The sequence below is a fragment of the Eupeodes corollae genome, chromosome 1, assembly GCF_945859685.1.
Source record: "Eupeodes corollae chromosome 1, idEupCoro1.1, whole genome shotgun sequence".
In the NCBI taxonomy this organism is placed as follows: Eukaryota; Metazoa; Arthropoda; class Insecta; order Diptera; family Syrphidae; genus Eupeodes; species Eupeodes corollae.
The window spans coordinates 217883830-217903459 of NC_079147.1; the positions used below are offsets into that span (position 1 = coordinate 217883830).

General features: G+C 36.3%; 1 protein-coding gene across 2 annotated transcripts in view; it reads right to left on the reverse strand.

The window, feature by feature from the left end:
• Positions 1-19630, reverse strand: part of LOC129954144 (nuclear hormone receptor FTZ-F1 beta) — a 64793-nt gene that overhangs the window by 2355 nt on the left and 42808 nt on the right. For both annotated transcript variants that reach the window (XM_056067858.1, XM_056067859.1), the window contains 4 exons: positions 4618-6757; positions 4405-4554; positions 2250-2352; positions 2030-2184 (listed from right to left, as the gene is read on the reverse strand). In XM_056067858.1, the coding sequence (XP_055923833.1) occupies positions 2030-2184; positions 2250-2352; positions 4405-4554; positions 4618-6567 (2358 nt within the window). In that variant the 5' untranslated portion in view covers positions 6568-6757. The remainder of the gene's footprint in view (positions 1-2029; positions 2185-2249; positions 2353-4404; positions 4555-4617; positions 6758-19630) is intronic.

Below are 19630 nucleotides of genomic sequence, written 5' to 3' on the forward strand. Positions count from 1 at the left end.
ACCAACAAGCCTCGGATATGAACGGATTTACTGTTGACAACCCAAGCAAACGACATAAGGACAACGAACTTCGGATCTGTACGTGGAAGGTTAGGTCGCTTAACAGACCACGTGCAGCCGAACAACTAGCGGAAGCCCTAAACTGCTGCAAGGCAGATATTACCGCCATCCAAGAAGTGCGTTGGGATGAACCGGGCAAACGCAAACTAAAAGACTGCGATGTATACTACGGCGACTGCTACCGAGAACAAAGACAGCGCCTATTTGGGTGTGGATTTGTTGTTGAAACTAGACTCAGTAAAAAAGTCTTGAGTTTCAACAGTGTGAGCGAGCGCATCACGACAATCCGCATCAAGGCTGAATTCGCCAACATAAGCCATATGCTACCTGCATTGAGCATTGAAAACCAGTGGACACATTGCCTTCAGCCATCAGAGATGCCACCTCTGAAGTGCTAGGTGTCACACGGCCACAACAGCGAAACCCTTGGTTTGACGAGCGACAAATGCCGACAAGCGCACGCAGCGAAACAAGAGGCATACTAAAAGGCGCTACACAGGAGGACCAGAGCTGCTGGCGAGCTCTACGAGCAGAAGAGGAGAAAGAAACACCAGCGTCTTCGATGGAAATAAAGAGAGCATGAGAATCACGCAATCGGGCAGATAGAGGGATGTCACAACAGGAATGAGTTGCGTAAATTTTACCAAAAGGTAAAAAAACTTCCAAGCGTACCAGCCACGAAGCGAAACCTGTAAAGAAAATCAGGGGAACATCGTGTAAGAACAGCAGTCTATGATGAGAATATGGAAAGACTACTTCTCCAAATTATATAACGGCGATGACGAACCGAATTCCGCTGTAAGGGAGATAGAACCACTCAACCTAGGCGACGCAGATCAACAATTCCGCCTACCCGACCTAGACGAAGTGAAGATAGCTATGTCTAAACTGAACTCAAACAAAGCTGCTGAAATTGATGGCATCGCTGCCGAACTATTTTAAGCAGCAGGCGCTGACTTGGTAGGGAGCAGGCAACAACTCATCTGCAAAATATGGTCGGGAGAAAGCATGCCCGATGAGTGGAATCTCAGCATAGTGTGCCCGATACATAAGAATGGAGACCCTCAAAACTGCGCCAACTACAGAGGCATCAGTCAGGCGATGCACCGTCATGCGACTTCTTCAATATCGTTCTGGACAGAATTGTGCAAAACTCAACCGTCAACACTAGAGGCACAATCTTCCAAAGGTCATTTAATAACTCGAATACGCAGATGATATTGACATAATTGGAAGATCAAAGCGTGATGTCAGTGGAGCGTTTTTGAGCATCGCGACGGAAGCGAAAAAGATGGGTTTAGTGGTCAAGTATCAGTCATCAAAATAGCACATTGAACAACGACGTCTTGGACAAAACGTCACCATGGACAGCTATAACTTTGAGGTAGTTAAGGACTTTGTCTACCTAGGCACCGCTATAAACACAGACAACGACACCAGCGCTGAAATCAAACGAAGAATAACTCTTGCAAATAGCTGCTTCTTTGGACTTAGAAGGCAATTGAGTAGTTAAATCCTCTCTCGAGCATCTAAAATTACCATCTATAAGACACTCATCATCCCGGTTATCATTTATGGCGCTGAGGCCTGGACCCTGTCAAAGAAAGATGAGACCGTCTTAGGATGAAATAATCGATAGAAATTTTTTTGGGTGATTTTTGGTCCCGTATGTATGCATCGAGAATGAAGGAGAAGATAATATAACGACGAACTGTACTGACCTAGTTAACAGAATTAAAGTCCAACGACTTAGATGGCTCATGTGCATGACATGAAGTCAAACCGCCAAGCTTGTTTCGATTTGAAACATTTATTGAAGATATTGAAGCATTTAAAATATACTCATTTCATTATACCAAAGTTATGAAAAAAGTCTCTTTATTTAATATATGTAAATCCAAATTAAAAAGATATTGAAGGTATAAATGTAAAAATATTATAAACACTTTAAAAATTAAATTAATATTACCTGACACGTTCTTTGTAACTCTGGAATCCTTAAAAGTAATTCACCAAATTTCGATGGCATTTCAGGATAAAAGGCTAACGTATAGGCTTGCAAAGATTGTAATGCCTTCTCTTGACACTCACGTACTTTGACCGGTTCCGTCAATTCCGATGTATCTAATTATAAGAAAATAGAGTATTATTATTAATTTAATGTTTTCAAACTCATAATTCGTATTTACCTGATTGTAGTAAAACGATAACTTTCATGGCAACATATTCATACCGATCCACTCGTAATCGTCGTAAATGGTCTGTCAGATTGAGCATCCGTTCAATGCACGACTGATAGAACAAACAATACAAAAAAAAAAGAATTTATAGAAAATACAATTTTAAAAGTCCCAATTGAGACTACAAGCTGTAGAGATAAGTTTTATGTGGTTTAAATTTAGAAACTTCGCAAGAAGTTGGATGCAAGGTACTTGTATTGTTTTTTTTTTAATAATTCTCAAGGGATTTGAATAGCTTTGCATATTTGTATCTAGTTTGTTTTCTGATGAAATGAACATTATCTAAAAAGGCCAGTAAATATTTCTATAATGGGGGCAGATCTTCAAAATAAACTGAATACCTCATAAACTTCTTTTTCGAGATACGAGTAGGGCTTATATTTAGAGACGTGTTATAAAGAGCTTCAAAAGAGACAGGATAGTGCCAAACGTTGTTTTGTATCTTCTATCAGCTTCATTTCGATATATTGAAATAATGGGCAGGCTCAGACAACATTAGGAACTTCATTTGCAGTCAACTGCATTCTCTGAACGTACATTTTGACCAAGGCAACTAATTACTTTTTCAACTGTTATAATGTTCAAACTGGGAACTTTACTTCACTAAGCTCTACCTTCAGTTCATTGAACAAAAACATTATTGTCGACAAAACATTCTCAGACAAGCTACAAATCCATCACGATTTGTATTTTGTATTCTAGAGAAATATATATAATACTTATTTCTCAAGGAACCCTTTTACACGAAAGATTAAATGGAATTGTGCAGAACATAAACAATTCATGGAGTAATAAAGTTCAGCTTTCAGTTGAATTAAAAAACATCATAAATTGTCATTGTGACAAAAGTTCACTTGACTTGATAGTTACGGAGATTTTTCTTCACTAACTTTCCAGTCAACTTTCAAATAAAGTTGCCTTAATTGGAAGTCAATTTTTAGCAGCTGGCCAATTAGATACTAGAAACTTGCCTTACTTTCCCTTATGTCGCCTGAACCTCCCAAATATCTCGGTTTCAAACAATCTATCTTGAGCCTTGAAAGTAACTATTGATACAAATATAACAAGGTTTTTTTTAGACGTTTGGTTTTCAGTCTCGCATCACTTGTTTGTTGATCTTTTTGACAGCTGTCACTTGATTTATGCTCAATTTGGTTGTAATACAACGCCGTTGGTATACATTTGTGGGGTTATGTGAAATCGCCTTGGAAGAGAACATTCGGCAAGCTGAAAACGGTTGCAATTATTGCAAAAAGTGGTAGAAAATGGCCCCCCGCCATTTGAATTTATTCAAACCAGACGCGGTGGCCACTTTCCCGAAATCATTTTTAATACATAATGGCAATTCCGTTACTTTATGATAAAGATATTTTCTTGGCCATAACATTAAATTATATGAATATTATGTTTTCTTGGAAACCACACGTCTAATAAAAACACCCTTTTGAACCAAAATTGTTGGGTTCTCATCGTTTGGCAGGGATGAAATGAAGTGAAAAAAGGTAAGAGTTATTATAATCTCTAATTGATGATAAATAAATAAATAAATTGTGATATGCCAAGATCTCCAAATAACAGAAATATAAAAGCCAGAGGTCTTACTTTCAGCTTAATCTCCCTTCACTTTCATGAAGTTTGGTTAGTATTTATTTTATTAAGTTTCTTGATGTCCTGACCTTAATAATAAATACAATCAAACCAAAATTATAAATAAACTGAATCTACAGAACCCCTTCTTCGTAAAGGTCAATTGACGAAAATGTTTATTCTGTTGACTTATGAACCCCCTTTGACCTTGTGTATCAAAATAGTACGAAACAAGTAAACAATAAATGAATATTGTATTTTGTTATTTATGTCTCTTTTCAGTTTCCATTCGTAATGAATGATAGAGATCAATTCAAATTAACAAAAATATAAGCTCGTAAATATCAGATCATAAGCCTCACAAGTCAATGAACTTTCCAAAGTTCAAAACCCAAGAGGCAAGTAAAAAATAATTTCCAAAACAAAAAACTACTTACATATGTATGTACATTATAAATAAATAAATAAATAAAATTTGAATACATAAATAAAATTCCACTACTAGATATGTTTTTACCTGCAAACCATTCGACTTCGCTCGAGCCAAATTTATTGACTTGCCCTGTGAGATTTTAATCTCGCCGGGTGAATCAATCGATCGGAAGCAACATGAAAACAATAAAAGTTCACACCATGAATTGATAAGCAGGCAAATTTGATCATCAATCTGGAAAAGAAGAAATAAAATTAGTAACAATAAAATTAAAAAAAAAAACTTCACACAACTCACAGAAATATTTTTAAAAAGTGGCAAACTCTTGCACCATTTGACAATCTTATACAATCGATGGTCAGCAACTGTGCACAGGTTGGCTATTAAGTCGGGATTTGCATTCTCGCCGTTGGATGAGAGACCGGCGCTGGCCAGCAGCGGATTTGAGGCAATATTATTACCAGATGTCGCCGCCGATGTCGATGCCGATGATGATGACGTCGACGTCGACGAAGAGGAACACGACGCCGACAATGGTTGATTCAGTCGTGCCAACTCAGTTGCATTGTACTGCCACAGATGTTCAACGTTCATTATCTCCTGCAGCAGGGTGGGTATTTCGTGACTTGTGGAACGTTGATAGTTACTACTACTTCCTGGTGTTGGGGTCGATGTTCCACCCGTGCTGCTGTCTGGTTGCTCTGTCTTGATGACAAAGCCGTTAACTCCCATGCGGGAAGAGCCACTTTGTTGCTGTTGTTGTTGTTGCTGGTTAGATTGGTCATTGTTCAGCAATGGACTGAGCATTGAATTGGGCAGCGTATAAGAACACTGGTAAGTAGAGCGTCCACCTCGAGTTCGATCTTCTCGAATAGCTTCGAGTTTCATGCCTTTTTGCAGGCACTTATCGAAGCGGCATGCTGGACATTTTTTGCGCGTTGAAATGGTGACCGGGCATGGTCCACCTCGCACACACACATAATTCTTGCGGTTCTGCACCGTCCTCTTGAAAAAACCCTTGCAGGACTCACAAGAAAATATTCCATAGTGGAAGCCAGAGATCTTGTCCCCACAAATGGGACACGGCGAGTTGATAAGCTGCTGTCGTGAAATGCCCGCCGAAGGGATGGCTTCACTATCGAACAGCAGCTCCTCGGTCTTGATTCCGGGCGGAGTAGAGCCATTCACCGAGATTGATGTGGAAGAGGCTGCGGCCAGCGCAGATGCCGCTGCTGCCACAACAGCGGCTTGTGATTGCGATAGATTCTGTGGGTCCGACGAGGAACAACTGGCAGCACTGCTGCCACTATCCGAGATGGTCGGTCGATATAAAACGGAATGATGAAGAGAGCCGCCACTGTAGCTACCGTACATATTGTGGCGGCCTGCGATGGGGGAGTGGGTCGGGCTAAACTCCGAGCTGTAGGAGTAGCAACTGCTGTGTGAGGCATCGCTGTTATTGCGACTCAATGACGGTGTATAAGTGGCGTGCCGGGATGTTAGGGGCGACTCACTTGGTGAACTGTGCGTGTACGCGGAATGAATGGCAGAATCAGGGCTAGGGTTAGTAGGCAACAAATTGGCTGACGTCTTGGAACGTGCAAGCAATGGCGAGTTACTGGCGCCGGTGGGATCGCCTAGAAGTCCTGGCTCGTACTTAAGATTAATAGGATCACTCTGTGGCTTTTTGCTTATGTAGTGTGATGAATTTATCTCGAGACATATCTGATCAAGTATAGGTTTTCGATCTGGATCGTTTTTGATCACTGTCACTGGCGCACTCGAGAAGGTTTTGTCGCAACTGGTCGAGTTCTCAGTGTCCATCGGATCGTTTTCAGTGTCAGATAATTCTCCCTCCCATGACATTGGCCTTGGGCCATTTTTCACAGATTGGCTGACCGATCGCCGATTGACCTTGAGGTTTTCAATATGCGACAATTCGCTCTCCGAGTCAGAGTCATCCCGTTTAGTAACCGGAATCCGGATGGATCCATTACCTTGATTGTAGTAGGATGTTGTGACAATAGACGATGGAATACTCTTTCGCAGGGGACTACAGCTGCTGCTGCTATTGCGATCCTCTTCGCATTTGATATTGGTCACTGAGACATTATTGTTGCGAATGATTGATGATGACGATAACGATGATGTGGTCGTTGATGATTGTGTGACGCCGACGATGTTGGTGATTGTGCTGCCGTGGGCTGCATTGTATGCCGATGAATCGCTTTTTATTGATGATGACATGGTTGTTGTGTGTTTTATTTGTTTGTTTGCTTGTGTGCAGAATGTGTGGTGGGCGTATGTGTGTAACGTGTGTGCGTTTGCGGGGTTGTTTTTTGTTTGTGTTGCTTTTAATGAGAAACGTGTTCTACAGCAAGATGCTACTAGAACATCGAATCCCTTAATTTAATCAGTCGTACGTCAATCGCCATTTCTGAAAGAAAGACAACAAAAATATAATTTATTATTATTTAGCCAAGAAATACAAATATTTGTATATAGTAAGAAATTTGTTCATAGCCGGATGCTCCTTAGGAAGTTTACGGTAGACTGGCTCGATATCAAAAATTATTTTCAGAAAGAAGATTTCGAATAAAATATTTTTGCAAATTGCAAATATTTATAATCAGAATTTTAACTTCAGTGAAAGTCAAAACTAGAAAAGCTATGAATAGGGTTTTCCAATACTAAATTTAATTTTGAATAGCCCGTTATTTGAGCTCTTATTGTTTAACATTTGACAAGAGGAAACTACGCCATTACCAAATATACCGGATATATGATCAAAATCACAATTTGCCACTAAGATTAAATAAGTGAAAAACTTATCTTACAGTTTTACCGGCTAAGGTGATTATTGATTGATATATGAAAGGTCATAGTCAAAGTGATAGCTAAAAAGCTGTCAAAACAAAAATGTTAAAATTGGTTTCCAACAAATATGACTTCGCTGTCGCAATGAGAACAGAGCTACCAGACGATTACACAAACGACTGCAGTTACATTTTTTCCGTTAAAAAAAAAAGAAGAACATTCTTGTGACCGACAAAGCTTAAGACATTCAAAAAAAGGCGATTCGGTGTTTTAAAAAATGGTAAAATTTTACCAGGGCAATGAATTTTGAAAATTCTAATCGAAAATAATTCAATATATTTCATCATCTTACAAAGACGGAAAACTCGGTGATAGTCCGTTTGACTATCAAAAGTGTCACAGTTAACCGATTCCATCGAAAAGTCTATATTTAAGCTTTACAATTGATTCAAAACATTGAAAATGGAATTCGTAAAATTATTGAAAATATTCAATCACAAATGTGCAAACTGGTGATGCAAAAATTTCATAAATGAAGTGATACAACCAATAATTTCTGAAACAAAAGCTCTTATTAATGTTATATACAGTGTTGGAAAAAATAATAGATACAAGCTTCGTCTTTATTCTTTTTAAAACATAAAAAGGTACTTGTAAAGAGAAGGAAAATAAAAACTGCACAGATTTAACAATTTATTGCTTAAATGCAACAATTTTTTGTTTAAATATAACATTGGGATATAATGATAAAAAAATAGACTTCTGATTATTATGTCGCTTCCTCCTTGAAAAACTAATAGAAACAAAATGAGAATGGTACTATTTTTGTTGCTAGAAACTTAACGGTAAGAGTATTTCAAATTCTTTGAGTATTTTATTGTGGCACTCTTATTATTAATAACTGCCTCCCATGCTCGCCCCATTCAATTCACCAATTCGGCACATGTCTCTACGGATATGGAGTACCATTCCTTTGAAATTTGGACCACAACTCGTCTTTTTTTTTGGTTTTTAAATCTCTGATCCTTCGCTTAAGGATGTCCCATAAGTGTTCAATTGGTTGGCCATTCCATAACATTGAATTTGTTTTGTTGTAAGTATTTGTTAGCCAATTTTGAGCGGTGCTTTGGGTCATTATCCCGCATGAACTTTCATTTGATTGGCACCTCCTCTTCAGTTAATGTAAGCACAACTGAATTTTAGATATGGACATAATCGACATCGCACATCTCATCTTAGATCCAAAGTACACTAGATCCTTAAAGTTCCCTTAAATCATAATATTCCCATCACCGTGCTTCACTGTCTTCTTTGTCTATATTGAGTTTAACTTCTTGTCTTTTAGCCTTCTTACAAACATATTTCCATCGCAAGTAAACAAATTGATCTTCGTTTCATTCGATCACAAAACTTTATTCCAATAGGAACGGTGTAAGTGATTGTTTGCACAGGAAAGGCTTTCTATAATGTTTTGTTTGGCTAAAAAATGACAATTTTCGTGGGCATCTTCTAGAAAGACTTGCTTGTATAAGTTGGTTTCTTATTGTTCTGTCACTGATCCGTTTACTTCATTTTTGAGTTCTCTTAAAGAAAGAAATGGTTTCTTCTTAAATATTTGTATCAATATTGTTTGAAAACGCGAAGAAGTTTAACTTTTTCTTCTTTTGGTATGAATGTAAAGTTTAAAATACTTTTTTCTTTAAAAAGTTTAAGGTTTTTGTAATTTCAACCATCGTTTTTCCAGCTTGTCTTAGATTTTTTACCACTTCGCGTTCAAAGGGAGTATAATGTAATTCACGACCTATATTTGTTAAAATTATAGATGACTTTTAAAATATTTGTTTAGTATCATATATAAAACATCTGAAAAACTTATAAACAAACTCAAAACGCCTATTTGCATACAAAAATAATGGATCCTCACGGTTGTTTCTATTACTTTTCCAGAAAAAATCATCATTGGCCTCAAACATTTTACCGTTAAGTGAAAAGAAAAAGACTAACGCCAAAAGACTTAATTGCTAAAAAAATATAGTGAATCAAAAATGATGAAGAAACGTGTTTCTATTATTTTTTCCAGCATTGTATAAGCTCGATAAACATTGAAACTTCTCTTTTTGTAAGTAAGTTTGAAAAGTCATCTGTAGTGCAGCAGAAATGTAAAAGAATAGAAAATATAACACAAACAAAAGCCAGATCCTGACGCTAGAGATTTGGATGGTATTCGAGTATTGAAATCAATTTTTGAGCTTTTCATTTTTAGAAGTAATTTGGTACACTTAATACCTCTTTGAGGCTCAATAGATTGCGTTCGTAACATATAGAGGTGATTAATTTTTCGACAGAACTTCTTTTCAATTTCAATTTTACGAATAAAAAATGATTTTATCTTCAAAACAATTTTGTGCAGCAAAAAATAACGTTTTTGACATCTGTAAATATTTTGAAAAAACCGATTTGACAGTTTTAAAAATAAAGAACTAAAGAAAACATTACTCAAGTCAAAGTTGGTAAAATTGAATTTCGACTCAAGTATCTTTTAAAAATTTGAGATTATGGCTTCCAACATATTTAAACTTATAAGAAATATTGTATTCAACATTCTGATGTTGAGAAAAATCGAATTGACAGTTTTTTACAAAAACTAAAAACCTAAACAGAAAAATTATTTAAAATTCGTAAAAATGGATTTTTGACCCAAATATCTTTTCAAAAATTTCAGATAGGCCTCAAATTATTTAGTAATTTTTGTTTATAAAAATCTAACAGTCCGTTTTTTAATACAAAAAAATAAATCTAAAAAAAATCTTCAAATTAATTTAATTCATCCAATTTGTGTTTTTTTTTATAAGAAGCAATAAATATATTTTGTCCGGCTGCAAGTACAGAAATGCTTTAACTCCTCTTGGAGCATAGGATAGCAACAAGATCCTTCCACCTATCCCGATTCACCGCAACTGAACTCAGCTGCTAACACGATTGAATACCTTGAGACCTAACCTCCCTCAAAACTGATGACCTCCAAGTTGTCTTTGGTCTTCCAACGCGTCTATTATCCTGGGGATTCTATTGGATGGACAGCTACTACGCTATCCGACAATGTCCTTGTTGATTTTATACAACTCCCTTGCGCCCCTTCTTTCTGCAGCATGTTCAGCATTTTCCGCAAGTTTGTTCACCCTTGCCCTCTTGTCACTTCTCACACACTGCTGCACTGTCTTATGAGATGCTCTATACTCGTTTCATAGAATCAGTTTCCGCTGAGCATCACTTTTTGAATTGATTCTAATTTTAAGTGTTCTTCGATATGTGATTTTGTTCCAGGTGCCCAGGGATATCCAGGAATATCTAGCTCTTGTCTGTCTAGGTATAGTTTGAGTTCCAGCTTCCATGTAAGCGCTCTTAATTTGGCCCCATAAAGCATCTACCGATAAGCCAGCATTTTGTATGTTCAATGCTTTGTCGCCGAGTGTGGTGAAGAAATTACGACGTACATTAGGGTCATTTAGAACGCTTGTGTTGAATCTTGGTCTCCTTGCTTTACCCTCTGAGTTACGCTGTACAGCAGCTGTTAGTAAGCGAAGCAAACCCAGTACCAAGTCTAGTCACTACCTGATTTTTGGTTAGAAACAACAAAGTGCTGCTAAAATGGTTAAAAATTGTTTTTTTGACTAAAAATCTCGTTAGCAAAAATAGATTTTGAAATCAAACTATTTAATCATATGCTAAATATTGTTGGTTATTTTTAAATTTTTGGAATAATTTAACTGATAACTTTTATAACAACACGAAAATCTACAAACCTTTGAAGCAAGACAAATCGACAGACAGGATGGGAAGTTATCAGTGTGGGTCGCATCCCAGAGTATTTTTAATATTAAAACTGCGGATAGTTTTTTTTTGCAAACTTTCCCTGCACTTTATATGCATCCTAATCCTAAAAAAACACTGCTATCAGCTTAAAGTTTATACCTATTTTCAATACAATTCAAATAGGTATGACCAGAAAAACATGGAAGTTCAATCGTACAAAATTTAAAAATTCAAATCTCGCAACATTACCTCTCCGACTATTAAAAAGAAATGTCACATAACGTCATATGTTTCTGCGACCGATATGACGATAGTGTCAATAACCCAGGCATGCAATCAAATTTCAAATGTAAACTCAGCTACGTCTTCAGCATCGTCATCGTCATCGACCCCCCCACACACAATCATTTCAAATTTACTCTCATACACAACCACCATAATAAAAAAGTATCCCCCATATTCCACTAACCACTACTTTACTCATCTCTGTCAATCACCCCTCTGACTTTGTGCAAGCACACACAAAAGTTATATACAACCCCCACCGTTGCCGCATTTACTCGGCCCTATGTTTGTTTCATTGAACCGAAACTATTTCCCGACTATAAAGGTTCTATTTATGCGATACGATAGCGATGGCAAAACAAACAGAGAAACGGAAAAACGGAACGGAATATCGGCATAAATTTATCCAAAAATAAAATTCATCCACGAGTAACGTGAGGTACAGCAGCAGCAGCTCCATCTGCCGAAGCGAAACGGTCGGTGTTTGATTTTGGCCTCTTCTTTTAAAATGACAAAAAAATTTTGGTAAACTTTATGAAAATGAAAAATAATATCTTCATCCCCATTCAGATAATAATCAAAATCAATTGTCCAGCAAAGCAAGAGCCGCCAGTCCAGCAAAGCAAAGCTCGCACAGTCAAGTCAGTAAGTCCTCCAGCTGCAGAACAGCAGACAAAACCTAAAGAAAGAGCATCGCACTCAAGCATTGTCGTTGTCGCTTAATTCCAAGCGCGTCACGTGATCAAAAAATTGAAAAATCCAAAGGACGACCTTCAGGCAATGATTGAGTTTGTTCTCAAACGACCTTGCTCGTGCGTCGTCATTTCGTCACATTTGGATTTGCTTGTATTTGTGTTGGAAATGTCTGTATGTATATACAAATGCATGCGCGATATATATACAATACAAATACAAATACAAATCAACCCTGATGATATTTTATTGAAAATAAAACAACCACCGTGGTATCAAAACCTACGAATATAAGAATTTTTCGGAAGAAAGAGACAGCTCTATAAGTGTTGTATTTTTTGTCAGTGTTGGTAGATAAATAAAAACAACAACAAAACAAACAAACACAAGTGTGCAAGAGAAGTTCTATATCACAAACACAAGCACAAAATAGAAGAAGGTAAAGGTTGTTTGACTTTGTTTTTCTTTTTGTATAGGTATAATGTTTTTTTTTTAGATAAAAGAAACGGTTTGATAGGAAATAATAAACAAAAAGAAGAGAATATAAAATTACTTTTTTTCTAAAAGAAGTGCAACGCACTAGCATCGCAGTAGGTAGGTAAAAAAATACAAAAATCAAAGTAAGAAGCCGAAGAAGAAGAAGATGAAAAAGAAGAAGAACAAACAAGAAACAAGTTCACCTAAGCAAACGCCTCTTCGTTGTTGACGAAGTTGTCTTTTGTCTCTTCGTTGTATAGTGTACTCGTCATTTTGGTCTACTACGTTGTTGTTATTCGTCACCCCTTTCTTTTTCTTTTTCTTTTTTTTTTTTTTGGGCAATGGTCGTTCGTTGATACACAAGAAAAAGAAAATAGATGAGCGGAGGAAGATGATTATGATGATGTTGCTTGCTGCTGCTGAGAATGAGAAGGTTGAAAATAATGGCGGTTCTACCTAATTCTATCTTGGGATTAAGATGTCTTTGTTACTTTTGGTATAATTTTTACTTTGTTGTAGGTACATACATATACAATATATACATATTGAACAAAAGAAAGACAAAGAATTAAAAGATATGAATACAGATGATTGATTTAGCAAGACTAAGAGGTTAATAGCACTCATAACGAGGGAGTCAAATAAGGCTTTATATAGATTTTTGGACGTCTTTGACCTCTTAATTGTTAAATACAAATCTATTTCAAGTCTTAACGTTTATTGAAAATAAAGCATAAGAAAGCTTTAAAATACGCTTATAACTGACAATAACCAAGATGAAATATCAACTACACTATTAATTATTGTGTTGTACTTTTCTTACTACAAATTCAATTTGTAACTTTTCAATTTCAGTCAATTTGTATTTATTCTTTATCTGCTCCTAAAAACAGTACTGTGCAAAACTTTTGCAACCATCACCGTCAATCAAAAAATCGAACATTCGTGTATATTATTGTTCCAATCGAATTATACGGGTTTCCCCCCGTATAAATGTTCGTGTACAATACCACGAAGACTAGTGAGAATGACGATTGAAATAGAAACAGTTTTTATTCAATTCGTGCAAACTTTTAAACATAGTACGGTGAATTTAATTTGCAGTTGCTTTTAGTGCGTGAGTTTTACTTTATTTTGTTTTTATACATAACATTTTAGAAAGGATCGCTGGCTTAAGTCCGGATTTTTGAAAAAAAGCAAGTGAATGCTCCGCAAAAGCACCCTAAGCTGCTAAGGCATCACCTACTGACGGGTAAATCCAAACAAAATCATAATTCACGTAAAACAGTAATCCCCGGTTAATAAATTCAGCTTTTTAAGCATTTTACCGCACAAAATGATTTCAATGGCGCAAAATTTTAGATGATTTAGTACGATGTTAAATTATTTTTAGTATGATACTGGGTTAAAAAAGAATTTTGATAATTTCAAACGAGTTTAGTATAGTACTATCTTCTTAACATTTTACTAAAGTTAAAATCACCAAATGACTACTTTATCTTTTAAGTATCGTACTAAATCTGTATGACATATGTCATTTTTCTCAAATTTTTTTGAGTACCCACAACCACTGCCACCAACATTCACACTGAATTCAATAAACAATAATTCTTTCACTTGGTAGAATAAATTTTTAATATTATTCGGTGTTAATATCCAAAATAGTTGCAACGAACTTAAACTTTAACGCAAATAAACCACGGCGAGTTATGAAAACAAAATTAACGAAAAAAGAAAATACAAATTCAATGTTGTCACTTTGACATTTGCAAAAATATTAAGGTATATTTGTTTTGTTTGCTCCACAATCTGTCATTATTTAGATGTGTTCATGTTTTTTTTAATGAAATGGTTTTAGCATGATACTAGTAAGAAAAACAATATAAAGTGTTTAAAATTAGTGAAAAGTTAGTAGATTACTATGTATATAGTAAATTGTTAACTAGTATCGTGCTAAGGCCTTAATAATAGGTTGTTTAAAATTTTGCTCCATTGTTTTTATTTTGTTTGTTTTGATAGTTTGTCTAGCACTAGTTCCACGTGTTACAGAAAAAAAAATCAGTTAAAAGGAAATACCACGAATTATATTTGAATTTTGGATTTGCTGAGACAAGTGACAACAAACCTCAATGCGTAATTTCCGGCAAAGTGTTGCCGAACAGTAAAATGGGTCCAGCAAAAATGAAACGTCACTTTGCAGGTATTCCTCCAGATTGCAAAAGCAAACCGACTGATTTCTTCAAAAGAAAGTATGCTGAATTCAAAGACAGTGAACGAAAGTGCGTTGATGGCGTCCTACTTGGCAAATTTCATAAAAAGCGCAAATTGGTGAAGCCTATACAATTGCTGAAAACTTAATAAAGCCATGTGTTAAAAACATTGTTGAACGTTTGTTGGGTGAAAATGCAAAAAAATTAGTTGACACCGTTCCTTTTGTGAAATAACACAATATGAAGACGAATCGGAGACTTAGCGGAAAATGTGAAAGCTACTTTACTTTTACGAATAAAATTCACAAAATTTGAGCTACAAATGGATGAATCAACAAATTTAGCAGGGTTAGCTGTTCTAATAGTATTTATGCGCTACCGATATCTATATAGTCTTTTCAAGAAGATCTGCTCTTCTGCAAGCCGTTGCCAATTTTTAATTTGTTTGACAATTCTATTATTGTAAAGCGTAAAAAAAATTAACTTTATTAAACAACGGCCAAAGAATACAAGGCTTTGAAAAGTATTGTGTGATGACATGGGTAGTCTACATACGTCTTCACTTCTTCACGTAAGGTAGCTTTCTCGCGGAAAACGTGGCTTTTCGAAATAATAGCTGAAGTTAGAACCTTCGTCATTGACGACAACTTTGTTTTGGGGGAAATGTTGGGTAATGAGCGTTTGTTATTGAAAATTGGCGTGTTGGTTATTGAAATCTGTCAGATATATTAAAAAAAAATGATTTGGGTGTATCACTTCAGGGAAAGGCAATAACTGTTTAAGATGCCAGTGACAAAATAGAACCATTTAAAAATAAAATCCAATCGAAACCTAGACAGCTTCCCAAAGCTCAAAGAATTTAAAGAAAAATTGATTTGGACATTCCCGATGATGTTTTAAATGAGTTTAATATCCACCTAGTAGGTTAACTGGGTAGCTTCCTGCACTATTTTCCAGACGAAGTCCACCTGCACATTAAGGAAAACGTACAGTTAATAAACTCGTACTATGCCGCGTTGGAAAAATCACCATCCCGGACATTGCTGCAGTTTAAATGCTTGATTAATCTGACAACAAATTCTTCGATAAAATAACTTTTGCAACAAAGAAGTCTTTATCAGAATTCTGGTGTTTGTTGAAAGAGTTCAGTTTACTGTCATAGAAAACTAAAATAATTCTTCTATCATTTGCAACAACATACATGTGCGAATCAGGGTTCTCTGCATAACTAAAACAATTTTTTTTTACGCAAAAAGTGCTCCACAACAAAAAAAAGATTGGAAACCACTGCTGATCCACAGGCAAATTCTACAAACGCACTGGTTAAAAAAAAAAAACAATAATGAATTCAGCTGATTTTGATAACAATTAATTCTTTTTAAATTGAAAAAAGAAAAATATTTTTTTTTTAAATCGCAGGAAAAAAAATATTTTAAAAAATAAAATCCAGAAATTTGAGTGCTTTGAAAAAAAGAGCATCACAAAAAGAAATTTCAAAAGAAATAATTCATTCAAAAATCAACTATTTGTAGATTCATCGAAAGCGGAAAGGTTTATGCTATCATAGAGGAGAAATGCCTCGAAGCACCACAGTAAAATGTGATTGAAAATTAACAAATTTCTTCCGAAGAAATCCCACGGAAAGTAATCATTGGACTTAGGTTACCAATTGACCCATTAACTTTCAGACGCCACACTCTGCAGGCCGGATTGCGTTGTTTTCAAAAAGCAAAAGAGACATTTATTTAAAAAAAAATGTGAAAGCTCGTTTGGCTTTTCCAAAAACTCATCGCAATTGGAGTCTTGTTTTATTTTCCGACGGTCTTATTTTCTGACGAATCAAAGTTCAATATGCACGGATCGGGTGGAAAACAACATGTCAACAAGTGAGAGTCTAAATGCAAAATACACTAAAAGTACGGTCAAACATAGAGGTGTTTCAATTATGGTCTTGACCTGTTTCTTTGGCCTAGAATACAGGCCAATTCGACAAGTAGAGGGCATTATGAAGTCTAAAGACTATGTAGATATCCTTTGCCTAGTGCAAATTAGGAAACGGACGTTCCAACACGACAATGATCCCAAACACAAGTCGAAGTTGTTCACAAAGTGGATTGCATAAAAAAAGATTGAGGTTTTACCATGGCCAGCTCAATCCCCAAACCTTGACCCAATAGAGAACCTGTGGGAAATTGTAAAGAGAAGAATTTGGAACAACATTTTAAGCACAAAACGTGACCTCCTCGCTGGAATTCAGAGGCAGTGGAATAAAATTCCCAAAACGCTTATTAATAACCCTATAGCTTCTATGCCCAGAAGATATACAGCCGTTATAAAAAATAAAGGGTATGCAATTAATTATTAACATTTCCTAGCCTTGAAGTAAGAAAATAGTTTAAAATTGTATGGTAAGATCTAAGTTGCAAATGTATTGCACAGCAATTTTACCAACTATGAAAGTATTTAGATATTTATTTTTTTTTAAATGAAGAGTGTTAATTAGTTTTCCAACAATTATAACGTATATCAAAAGAGTTTAGAAAACTGAAGTCAGAATTTTGTTGTTTGACTCCCTAAACAGTTGTTTTTTTAAAGAAAAATGTTAGAGGTTCTAGTTGCAAATATTTTGCACAGTACTGTAGATAAGGACTTAGCAGACCTGAGAATTGAATCCTAAAGTAGTGTTTTCTAAGTTCTATTTGGCAACCCTGAATTTCAGTATGATCAAATCAATTTATGATCGATTTTATGAAAGAAAAATCTTAGATAAAGGAAGGGGTTTTGACCACTTTTTTATAATAAAACGTGAACCATAAACGTTACTTTCAGCTTGTAGTACAATCAAAACATTTATGAATGGAAATCAATGGCTACCGCGGGCACATTTGCTTCAAATTATTTATTGGACCCAATTTTGCGTTGAATTGGCCACACATTTAATAAATAAATGAATGCGTAGCCAAAACAAATAAGTCGGTCTAAAGGTATTAACTTGCCGTGCCATAAGGACAAGTAAAATAAGACCAACTTTCAAAAGTGAACTAAGACCAATTTTCAGCAGTTGGTCATATTGCACTTTGACAATGTGAAATAAGGCCAAATTATTTTGAGTAATAAGACAGCCATAATTTTGCTGTGAGCACACTATAGGACTTGGGATAGGTGCGAGGTTTTTTGGTTTATTTCTCTTTGTTAAGGTGTAATAAGACAAACTGATGGAAATTGAACTCTAGAGTGACTATCGTTATCGTCGAAAACCGCTCCAAACTGTTATTTTTTGTGGATAAAGAGGTGATTCTAAAGCAATTGTGGTTTTCCACCTGACCAACAACGCATATTTGCCATTGACCCAAAAATGAGCTTTTGAAGTTTTTTAGTCAGAGTGTACTTTACCATGATGAAAAAATTGAGTTAACTGAATAAATTAACAGTGACAGCTAAATGATTAGTGAAACGGTGCTTTCAGAAATTCAATTCAAAGTTGTCAATTCCTTATTGGAAACCCCAATATTTGGCTTCGTTAAAAGCGAGCCAGAGGCATATGACAGCAAAACAAAGAAATTAATGGAGGAATACGTTGCAACGCACTCTTACAATTACAGTAAGATGCGTTGGTCTAGCGAGAGAACTTCATTCGAGTGGCATAGCCCCACCAAACAACAGAAACCTGACAGATACAGAAATTGACCAACATTTACAACAGATGGACGAAGCAATAAAACGAGCGATGGAAAGGACAATACCAAAGTACAAAGAACGAGACGAAATGGACGCTTACGAAAAAGCGACTATTGATGCACTGCGTAGGCACTTGAGTACCCCACATTCCTGTGACATTAGTATGTTCCCTAAAATCAACAAGATATCCAGGAAAAAAGACGATATTGATCTTCCGTTTCTGGAACTCCAAAGAACTGAAGAGAACAGAGACCTACTCACTACTCAGGACAGCGCAAATAGATCCAGAAGAAGCCATATTTGACGACGAGTTTTGTATAATTGAAGATCCGAAGGAAAAAGTGGAGGCGGTGGGAGCTGCTTTCCAACAAGTGTACAAGATGAATGTTAGCATTCGCCCAAACCACGACCTGGAAAATAGAGCCCTACTTAATCACTTTTACTTTCGAAATGATATAACACAATGGCGATCTGAGAACCGCGGTTTTATACGGTTTAATGACGATTCCTTGGCAAACGCCATAATCCCTTGCTAGTGACGAAGGTCGAGCTTCAGCTCATCTTCAACTCAATAAAAGACAAAAAGTCAGCAGGTGTCGATGGTATATCCAACGTTGTACTAAGACATTTACCGATGGAAGCAATTGACATTTACACCACACTCTTCAATAATGCACTGAATAATGCATATATCCAAAGCATTGGAAGACCGCTGTGGTTGATCCTCTCCCGAAAAAGGGAAAGGACAACTCCAACCCGTCTTCGGTCACCAAGTTTCATTCCGAGCATCAGCAAAGTTATCGGGAAGATCATCAATAGGGCTCTGACTAAGTGGGCTGCGGACAGCAAAATAATTTCGGATAAACAGTTCGTGTTCAAGGCGGGTCATGACACAATTCATTCTGCGTCTAAACTCGTTTCTGATATCCAATGGAATAAAACAACAATGCACAGGTGCTATTCTGGTTGATTTGGAAAAGGCCTTTGACACCGTATAGTTAGAGGGTCTTTACCTATAACTGAGCAGGCTTGGCATAAGCAAGCCATTGTTCTATATACTTTATGATACGCTTAACGGTAGAAAGTTTGTTGTCAAAAGTGGCAATGTCACTTCTACCACAACATTATTAGTTAAAAATGGTCTTCAACAGGGAGAGGTGAATTCGCCGATTCTCTTCAGCATTTACACCAGCGATCTGCAGCGGGATTTCGACAAGATTTAGCGATATTGCGACGACTGGAAACTGAAAATAAATGTCCAGAAGACGGAGACAATTCTGTTCCGGACTCCGTTGGCTAGGGCCACGAGGGATACGTGCAAGAATTGGCGCAAGATG